At 44.0% G+C, this 10,835-nt stretch overlaps 2 protein-coding genes across 3 annotated transcripts in view; both read right to left on the bottom strand.

Moving 5' to 3' along the window:
- Positions 1-3,169, bottom strand: part of LOC132996527 (mitogen-activated protein kinase kinase kinase kinase 4-like) — a 30,203-nt gene extending 27,034 nt beyond the window's left edge. For both annotated transcript variants that reach the window (XM_061066821.1, XM_061066820.1), the window contains exons 1-2: positions 2,909-3,169; positions 2,488-2,553 (exon numbers count right to left, since the gene is read on the bottom strand). In XM_061066821.1, coding sequence (XP_060922804.1) covers positions 2,488-2,553; positions 2,909-2,965 — 123 coding nt within the window. In that variant the 5' untranslated portion in view covers positions 2,966-3,169. The remainder of the gene's footprint in view (positions 1-2,487; positions 2,554-2,908) is intronic.
- Positions 3,170-5,309: 2,140 nt separating this feature from the next.
- chst10 (carbohydrate sulfotransferase 10) lies at positions 5,310-9,560 on the bottom strand. Its single transcript, XM_061067068.1, has 6 exons — positions 9,460-9,560; positions 8,496-8,634; positions 8,308-8,417; positions 7,991-8,216; positions 7,046-7,151; positions 5,310-6,872 (listed from the first exon to the last, which is right to left on the bottom strand). Exons 2-6 carry the CDS (start codon positions 8,587-8,589, stop codon positions 6,320-6,322), a joined length of 1,089 nt encoding a protein of 362 aa, XP_060923051.1. The 5' UTR covers positions 8,590-8,634; positions 9,460-9,560; the 3' UTR covers positions 5,310-6,319.
- Positions 9,561-10,835: the final 1,275 nt, after the last annotated feature.

Raw genomic sequence — 10,835 nt, forward strand, 5'->3', positions numbered from 1 at the left:
GGTATTATTTGAAGTTTTTCCATGCTTTGCCGACAAATTTAATAGCAGAGTTTCAGGACCAATAACAATACTCAAATGTTTAATCCAAGGACTGTGTATAAAGATGGATGACATTACTGCTTCTCAACTGCTCCCTGGTGACTGTCTAAGCTAAAAGCCCTTCCTCCTCCATGGTCGACGATGGGACCAGGACAGAACGTCAGATTTTCTCAAATAACGTTTTTGTCATTGTGGGTAGTTTCTAATAACCCTAATGAATGTCCAAATTGACATTTCCTGAAGTCTATGTTTTAAAACACATGCAGCCGTGCAATAACACTAAAATCTAAAATTGAGTATAAATCAAACTATGAAATCAAAGTATAAATTAATGAGGCTATAAATCTGAAAGGATATTTGACACCAGCTTTCTGTGGTTAACAGGGAGGCCAATATATCAATATATCAATATATCATCACTTCTAAGCCAAACTAATTCCCTTCGCCAATTCTGAATATCAACAAATATTCAATATAGTAGTAGGAGTATTATGACTGAGTTATAACGCCTTTGGAGGTGACAGATGATTGATTTATGATCATCTTATTGTACGGCTGTCAAAAGCAAGATATAAATGCATAAAACTGCACTTCTCCACGTGATTATTAATGTTAAATCTAACAACCAAACATTCAGCTTCCGCATGAACACAACACAATTTGAAAAGGGAATCAAAAGTCGCCACAAATCCAAAAGAGCAAAGAAGCGTGGTCACATTGTGTTATCTTGACAGGCCCCTTGCAAACTGTGACCAAGTGCTTGACAAAGCAGGAAGGGGGGGAGAAGAGGAACTCCACCCCGTTTTCAGTTGGGGTGGGGGGGGGCCTGTTGTGATTATTCAGGCGGTTGACGTTTGAAACCCGGCGAAACAAACGCCTCCTTTCTGTGGCTCCAACTGACTTACTGACCGACCGGGGGAAAAGCCCGACGAGAGCGAAGGAGACAAACTCAGCTTTGTGAGAGTGCAGGTTCTGTCTGGAGCCGGACAGCTGCTCTCACACCACTTGCACCCCCCCCACACCACCACCACCACCACCACCACGCTCCCAGTCCCAAACTGCACGTGTACACAGGCCACATGCTCCTTAAACTGGTTAACATGACGCTGATGGACACCTGATTGACAGGATGCTGCAGCAGCAGGCTTCAGCGTGGCGAAGACTTCCCTGTGGACGCTTCGGCTCATCTCATTGGGCCGTGTCTTTGTGTCTAATCTGACAGCCCTCTCTCGTACCAGCTCCATTCCCTCACTCGCAAATAGAATTAACACTGGACAGTGAATGGAGGGAGAGATTAAAAGGGGGGCGCAGAAAAAAGAGAGAGAGAGGGAGGGAGAAGCAGTAATTCTCTGTCCCACACGCCCGGCTCAAAACCATGTGGTGGGAAGATAGCGAGCGGGCGTCTCACTTCCTGATGACAATCATCCGAGCTGGAATCAGGTGTGGTTACAGTGGGAGCACATGCATGCAGATTCCGCTGCGTAGGGGGGGGGGGGTCCTGGGAGTTGGGGGCACCGGGGGGATTGAATGCAGGTCACTGGAGCACTGAGGGCTGTTAGAATTAAACACTCAGCTTAGCTCGCTGCTTAGTGTGCGAGCAAATTGATGGTTTTTTTGGCGAGCCTATTAACGGCGCTTAACAAATCTTAACACATCATATGTGGCAGCAGGCGACAAAATGGAGCCCCCCTCCCACCCCCTAGCCCAGCTGCAGAAATGACAACAAAACAAGGCCCTGTTGTAGCGTTAGCTCAGGAGCGATGGACTCTCCAATCCAAGGCCACATCTCCAACTTCAACACAACTCGCCGTGTCTTCCTCGGCATCGCTCGACAGCCGCAACGTTCCTCCTCGGAAGAGAAATGTGACACCGGGAGCAGATGGCCCCCGGAGAGACTGGGATTCCCGTGCAGTGAACTGGGAAAAGTCCTGATTTTTTTTTTAATAAAGCAGGATATGATTTCTGGGAAGTGGGGGAGATTTTGTGAGAAGAAAGAAGAAAAGCAATCGACCCCCAGATAAGAAAAAAACAAGAGACGTGAGCTCAGCAGCATCTGGATTGTGGCCGATACTGTTCCTCCATCCTCGACAGGTGATGCAAGATCGGTGATGCATCCGACTGTAGACTGTCTGATTCACTCTCTAAACACACACACACACACAGAAACACACACACACACACAGACACACAAACTCCCAGCTGAACAGTCCAAAGCCCCTGCTCTCACACACACACCAAAACAAACCAGAATCTGTAATATCACACCTTTCCCCCAGCTTCCACCGTGTGTGTAACGTGTTGTGTTGTGTTGTGTTGGCCCCAGCTACACGTCCTATGTGTGTTACCCTGTCACTCCCTTTGTTCCCCGGCTGGATGGGCCACAGAAAAAAACAACAGTGTCTGTGCAGAGAAGCCAGGACGGGCCATTGCACTGCGCCTGCAACCAACCTTGTATACTTGTCCATAGGTGCCATTTCCAACCACCTCCACCAACTCGAATATCCCAGCTGGATCCTGGAAACAGAGAAACACAGAAATGGGGGGTTTTCAGCGGGGGGGGTGAGGCTTGATGGGGGGTGTTAGGTGGGTTAGGGTGAGGGTAGGGACCGGTCCAGTCCGGGGGGGGGCAGCTGTTGAGCCCCTGCTCGCCCCTTACATGCCAAACGCATCCCGAACAAAGGAACGAGCAGACACTGGCAACACCTCGCTACGGCTCAGCGGTCATTTCCCAGCCGAGAGCCGCCGGGGGGAGCAGGCTGGAGCTAGCGAACATTAGCTCCACCCGGGGGACGTGGAGGGTTTTAATAACCAAGGATGTGGAAAACAGGATTTTGAGGTAAAGAAACCCCGGCTCGGAGGCTCCACTCACCCGCAGGGAAGCCAAGTCGATGTCAACTAGACTTTTAGCCGGGGAGTCGTTCGCCATCTTTTCAAATAAAAGCCCGAGCTTCCCGTCGCGTTTGCAGAGAAATGTCCGCCGCTGGAGCTCCGGCGGGGCTGGTCCGGGCGAGGTGGGGAACTCAGCCGAGGCCGCGTCGCTCTCCGCTCCGTGGGGTCCGCTTGTCGGGCAGCAGCCGCTGGAGCTCAGGCTACTCCATGTTGAGGTGGCAGCAGCGGGCTCCCTGTCCGCTCTCTGCCGCTTCTGGCCGCTGGGTGTCGGGCGAGCTAGCTGGGTTAGCCTAGCCTTCCGCTGCGGACCTTCAGAGTAAAAGCCTGGCTCTGAAAGAATGCTCTCTAGTGTCTGACAGATGTGACTCCTTCCATTTAAGTTAATCATTTCATTATAATTATTAGAAGAAGAAGTAGCAGTATAATTATTATGAGTATTATTATTATTATTGTTGTTATTATCATTATCGTCTTTAGCATTATTAATAGTAGTAGTTGATGTACAGTAGTAGTAGTAGTGTTATTAGTAGTAGTGGCAGTATTAGTAGTATAATTGTTATTTTGCTTTTGTTACCTGTCCTGAGCTGTTCTGTACTAAGTTCTAAAATTCACATTGTTATCCTCACTTGCTTAACCATACAGTTAAAGACAAATTAATAAACATAAGTGTATATATATGTAAGTGTTTGTGGTGTGATGTTGAAATAATTGGAACGCTTTATGAATTAGCAGATTAAATAATGTGATGCTCTAATACAAATTTATATTAAAACAGTGTCATGACACTTCCTGTCCTGCTGACATGTCAAAATGTGATTTCAAAGTGATATATGTGGTTGCAGGTTTTGCATTTAGTACATAGTAGTCATATAAGTAATAGTACACAGTGTGGGTGGAGGTCTGCTAAAATAACTGAGCTGTGAGCAAAATATGTAAACAGGTGCTGCATATACAAGTAACATTCCTGTCAGACATTTTATTATGAGGTAACCAAGCTGTTCTATTACTCTAGGCCTCCAAGTTCCTTTTATGTTGAAGGCAGAATCAGATCCTTTCCGTTTGCAGCCCGGCTGCTTCCGTCCAGCTTGACGCAGCTCTGATGGAGAACCGCACACAGATTAGAAGCCGGTCGGCCTCGCTCAGGAAGAAAAGGGCTGGGCCTCGTTTCCCCGAGCAGGGACACCGAGGTTATTTAATGCATCGCTCATAACTGACTCTATACCCTCACATCAGCCTGTATATAAGCATCTGTACATTTTATACATGCAGCTAGGGCGGCGGAGGCCCAGCATCCTTGTGCACATGCAACTTCCCTGTCAATATTGTAATCATGGGTGTGGCATGTGAGCAACCTCAGGAGGGATGTTGTGCATGAATATAATTAATTCACATCAGCATTAATAATAGAGCCAAATGTACAATAATGACTTTAAGAATTAGACTTTTCAATTGAGGAAAGTGAATTACAGCTAAATTAATATATTAACAGACAGATTTTATCCCGACATGAGGGTTTTGTCAGGGATGATTCAGTTTGCTGCATAGAATAATCTTGTTAAGCATGCAAGAGTGTGTGTGTGTGTGTGTTTGCAGCCTCAGCTTCCCATCAAAGCAAATCAATGTGCACGATAGTGAGCTCTTAAAAGGCCTTGTAGCACTGCACTTACAGTAATATCAAATAAGTACTATCATATACTGGTGCTCGTTGTGTTGCGTTTTTGCGATCCACAGTATTTTGCAACTAAAACACAAAAAAATAGCAAGAGGCAGTGTTTGTTATTTCTCATAACTCGGCTCTAACACACACATTTGATCTGTTGGTCAAACAAACCTCAAGTCAACACTGACAGGACATGACAGGACAAACCCGTCAGGCAGGGTGACACACACACACACACACACACACACACACACACACACACACACACACACACACACACACACACACACACACACACACACACACACACACACACACACACACACACACACACACACACACACACACACACACACACACAGAGTCAGGATCACACGAGCACAAAGGCTCAACTCTTAAAAGGTTACACTTAAGACACTTAACTAACGCTTAAGCTCTGTAAATCAACTTAAATCCATCTGCCAAGAGGTAAATCTTGTAGCAGTGACACCGACAAAGTAAATCCCTCTTCTCCTCCCACTGGCCGGGACTGTTTTCTGCTGACACATGACGATGAAGTCACTGTTTTGCCTTGATTCCCATGGTTCTAGTGTGTGTGGTGACATTTAGTCTGTGCACTGAGCAGTTTGTGGTAACTGAGGACAGTTTAAAAATGGCGTACACTGCCACCTCGTGGAGATGGGATATTATTGCAGCAACAAAATACACACACAAAGAAACATTAAAATCTGACTCTTCCACATGGAGCTTTATTACTAACTCGTCGTCCAAAACGTAGTCACAGCGTCTTACAACCGAGACGCTTCTTTGTGCCACTAGTCAGCCAGTTAATGTTATAAATAGCAACATGTAATACAAATGTTGAGTTGCAGGTCATGTTAAGAACATTTACACAGTACCTTTCTGTTATAGAAAAAAGAACAAGCCTTTAAAAATCCAGTGCCAACTTTTCCTTCAACATCCCAGAGCCGATAAATGGAGTGAACGAGGCGGAGCGACCAGAACAGCAGCTAAAGGTTTAAATCAGGGAGGGACCAAGGTCTTCTGGTCTGTTCGTTACCATTCTGATGCAATTTACTGACATTTTAAGAATAATTTACTGTTATAGAAGACGTTAGTATGCCTCAAGTAAATAAAAAGTCAATGACAAGATATAAAAGTGGAAAAATGGTCGTTTAGATCATTAATCAGTCGTTAAATTCTTGCTCTACTCCCTGATGAACACATCGTAGCGTTTGTCTAGCGCAAGAGGTTCAGAAAAGACTAATTTGAAGAAACACGTCGTAGCACTGTTCACAGCTTTCATTGACAGGATGAGTCATTGTAACAGGTGATCCCTACAGTGCAATATGAAAGCTACATTACAGGGTCTCGGGCCTGTATCCCTGGCATTATAAGAGTCTCTGACATATAACTGTCATAAATATAAAAAGGTAGCAAAGGTTTTTCTCTATTTGTCCTGGATTTGATCTTTAAATTGACCCTTTGTCAGTTCCACTCCAAGTCTCTGTAACAGCACTTTTAAATATTCGAATATGAGGCAGGACTTTTCCAGTGACTGCAAATATAGGCAGCTTCACCACAGCCGGTCAGTTATTAACACGGTTACAGTGCGCCATCTCCTGCATACGAGGCCTTTTCAGCCGCTCAGCTACGATACACCTCGGTCTCAGTGAACCAAAAATGTTGAGACAATTCATATGAAAACATTTTAGTCACTATTAATCATTTTTAGTCCAGTAGAAAGTCTGGGCTCGGATAACCAAACAGGTGGAAGTCCCCCTGGTAGCGTGCGAAGAGACGGCGGATGTCTCGCTTGCCGATGGTGGAGAAGTAGTGCTCCACCTTGGACTGGTTGTAGCGGGTGATGCCAGGAGGGATGGACGGGTAGGTCACCAGCTTGTCAATGCCGGCCGCCTTGAGGATGTGGGGGGCGTCCTGCTCCAATGTCTCGTGGTGGCCGACCACGCTGTAGTGTATTTCGCACGGCGCACACAGCTCCGCGTAAGTCACCCAGTGAATTATGTGCTCGCCAAACTGCCGGTCCAAGCGGCGGCGGCCCTCCACGTCGCCCAGGTAACGGACAAAGTCGTCAAAGTGCAGGCCCGACGCGGAGAGGCTGCTGTCGCGGTGGCTCTTGCGGTATTTGCGGATGATGGCGGGAGCGATGTCATGTTTATACCAAGGCTCAAAGCGAGGGTTCTTCACAAACTTGTCCTTGAAGGCAGAGATGAGCCGCTCGAAGGGATCCCTCACAATGAAGAACTTAAAGTAGGTGTTTAATCTGTTGAAGAACGATCAGGGGGAAACAGTCAGAGAAGACCAATGAGTATTTCTTCATTTTTATTGACCATCAGAAAATCTTTAAATAAATGTTCCCCTTTCAATTAAACCCAAATGTAAGCCAATCAAAAGTTTGTTTTCAGTCATCATCTATCACCAAAGCTCCAAACGAACCTGTGAGTGATTTCCTGTGGTTTGAGTGATGACAGGCGGGGGAGGCCGTTCTTCTCGTGGTCGTGAACGAGGTTTTCTGGGATCTCATTCACATCAGAGAATCCTCCTGCAGACAACAACATAAATCATTGATTTAACCAGCGAAACAAAACAAACGCACCTTTCACCTTTGAAATATTTAGAGCATTGCTTTAATATTTTACCATTTGTGTGCAGCCAACCCATAAAATCATAACTGATTTTCATCAGTCAACCCTTTATTATATTAATATTTTCTTTGTTCAGGAATTAAACGGAAATTCTAAAGATTCATATTTTTACTCATCATCCTGAGCTAAAAATTAGGTCTGTACACTGTCTTTCAAACACTGAGTCTCTGGAAATTAAGATAACGTCAATTTTTTAATAAAAAATAGACACACGAAGATGCAACTTCAATTCACTACAATCATTTGGCTGTTGCTGAATCAGACAATGAGGTTACAATCATAAATCTGTATCCGTTTGATCTAAGTTTTCATTCTGTGCTGCCAGCAGCACTTTGTCCCCATCAGGCTACAACTGAATAAACATATTCTACAATATTAATCTAACAAATAGGATTTCAGCACTTTAGCATCCATTAAGGAAATTCCACTCTGCTAAATAATGTTGTCTCGCATACAATGGTGTATAAATCAAACTGTTCACTTATTGACTATTTCCTTCAACTCAGCCCCTTTCAACCTGGATTTTTAAGATAAATATCCATTAATGCCAAACATTAATCTTTTGCCCCAGCTCTGTATTTTCCTGTTTCCATTTTTCCTTCGCCATGCACTTGAGTCACAACATCCTTAGAGCAGATCAAACTAACTCAGATGAGCTGTTCTGATTGGCTGAGAGGTTCTGGACCCAAGAACTTGAATCCCTGATTGTTCCTCCCTCTGTCCAGTCCACACTTACCATTGAGCACAATGAGGACCTTCTTCCACTGCGTGTTTCCCACTTTGGGCGTCTGGCAGAACAAGATCTTCTGTTTGTCGCAGACAAAGATGCGATCGAGGACGAACTTGCTGATGGAGACATGAGTCAAATTCCTGAGGCTGCTGTTCTTACACATGGACGAGAGCAGCTCATTCCGCTTATCGGTGACTGCCTGCCAATCTGTCAGTGTGGGTGCTTCAGAAGGCTGAAACACACAAACACAACACTAATGTGAGTGATAGAGTTTTTAACATGATTGTGCTTAGTTTAGTTGGAACGGTTATACAAGTAGTCACCTGATCTGAAGGTTGGGAGGCTGTTTTTTCTTGGCTGGAATCTGGTATGGGTTGATTCAGCTTGGCGCCTGGTAGAGTCCAACTCTGACCAGCCAGCCTCTCTCCATAATCTGTAAACAACAAGTCAGAGCTGGTTGAACATCGTATCTACAACCATTTGCGGTCTACCACAGGACCAAGCAGCTCACCGTCCACGGCTCTGTCGCTGATGAACTTGCTGACGAACATGAGGATGAGCAGCACCCAGCCGCAGGCCCCGAGGAGCAGCCAGTGGTGCCGCATCGCTCCGCACGTCAGCCGAGGGCCATGGAAACACCGAGCTCCCACCTGCACACACATGGAGGCTTTACTGGCTTTACTAGCCCCATGCACAGACTTTACCACTACATATTCTTATATATTTATATATGTATATATTTTTGTTGTTTTATATATATATATTTTAGTGTACTTTCCACTCCAGCAGCACAAGAACACTATCCTACTGGACACTGACACAATCACATCATTGCATCCCATTCCTGTATCTGTATATTCTCAGTATGTGATTTATGTATGCATGTCAGTGAGGTGTTTAAGTGTTAACTGTATAAGCTACTGGATGATCTGAATTTCCTCTTTCCTATTCTTGCCCAGCTGCTAATGTGATAGTTTATGACCAAGAGCTAACATTCCTGCATTTAGTTTGTTTGTTATTGTTAGCCACCAAATGCTAACACAAACTTATTCACACAAACACACAGCAGACCCTGTTAACTGCATTTAATAAAGCTAACTGTTAGTTAATAGAGTTAGCCTTCCATTAGCTACACCTGTCACCTTGCCTTAAGGTTTGCTAGCACGTCACCACGTTATATCCCTGTTAAGTTATGGAGTTAGCTTAGCTAAGTGTGCATCCTTGCTTAGCTGCTAATTCCGTAGCCTATGATTTATTATGATAACATTACTGCGTTTAGACTGTGTGTTGTTGGTAGCCACCATATGCTAACTCATTAGCACACAGTAGCCCCTGTTAACTGTATTTAATGAAGCTAACTTGTAGTTAGCTCACCAGCTAGCCACACCTATCCCTCCCAGACAACTTGTACTACGCTGGTTTGTCTCGCTTCGCATGTGAAAGTCAACACAGACACGTCCTCTCCTTCTTCTTACCTTCTTATTGGAGTTACATCTATTTCAAAGCTGCACATTAAACTCTAGGAGAGAAGCTGGACCTGCTGCTGCTGCGCCCTGTTTGTTCTTCTTTAACCCAGTTTCCATGACGCCACGCCTACTTCCGTGTTAAGGAAGGACCCGGTGTAGTCCCGAGTTCCGCCTGTAACTATACCGAATTTATATGATCTCCTTTGTTGGTTTTTATTTATGATCCGATGCATATTGTTGGTGAATGTTTAGAGTCATACATTATTTATTAGACCCAGTTAAAGAAGCATTTTCTTGCGATTAGACTGATGTTTGTTGAAATGGGGAAAAATACCAAACTCCATGAAATTATGCCTGAGCTAAAACACGTTTTCCCATCACACTTTGATGTAAGTGTTAAAAGAGCTGTTGATGTAATTCATGAGCAGATATTTTAGTATAAAAATATAAAGCTATTTGGTTTATAGATCTTAAGAAATAAAGTTGTGAATGTATTATTTGTCACTTATATATTTGATTAATTGCTGAGATTCGCATTCCCTTCTTTTTTAAGACTAGAAAGTGTATTAATATTCGAAATGTAAAGTCAAACAGCCCAAATTATCAGCTGGGAAAAGTGTTGGACCCTAAAGTTTCAGAAGAGAACTAGGAGGATGCCTTATTCAGCAAAGCAGTAAATCTGCAATTTTTGAACAACCTGTGCATATCTTACCTGCTGATTGTGATCTGTGAATTAAACTGTCCATAACTGCTCAAAACATCTGGATGACCTCAACTGTCTCATTTGTATTTTCAGTGTATACGGATTCAAAAATACTAATGATAAACTAAATGCAAAATAGCAGGCTTCCTGTTGTGTTTTTCCAATTGCACCTTAAGACTTTTTTGTTTGACTAGTCATGATACACCTGTATATCGATTTTTGTGAAGACCGGTCAATGTGAACACCTTCCGGGGGTCTCGGGGGGCACTGTTGAGCCATTTTGCAACGCCCACTGAAAATTCCTTCAGAATACGTAAATTTTCACCACTTTCTAACTTTCCACAAATTTTGGTAAGAAGTTGAGCATGGTAAAGCCCTCAAAAAGCCAATTCATTTGCCTGAATAATAATCCTTACAATTTTAATAGGGTCTCACCTGACACCTTTGATGTCAGTGCTCGGGCCCTAATAAAACAAAGCATCACTTTGAAGGCAGACATACCAAACCTGAGTCAGTCTGACTTGGATTACGTCACAAATAACCATGTAACTATTTACTGTTAACAGGTTACTGTTGGACCCCTCAGTAATGGGATATAGATAATACAAACATAAATATAAGACAACTCAAATCAAACATTCAGTCGAGTGCAGAATCAGAAATAAAGACACAAAACAAGAGC

This window comes from Limanda limanda, chromosome 23 (genome assembly GCF_963576545.1).
Source record: "Limanda limanda chromosome 23, fLimLim1.1, whole genome shotgun sequence".
In the NCBI taxonomy this organism is placed as follows: Eukaryota; Metazoa; Chordata; class Actinopteri; order Pleuronectiformes; family Pleuronectidae; genus Limanda; species Limanda limanda.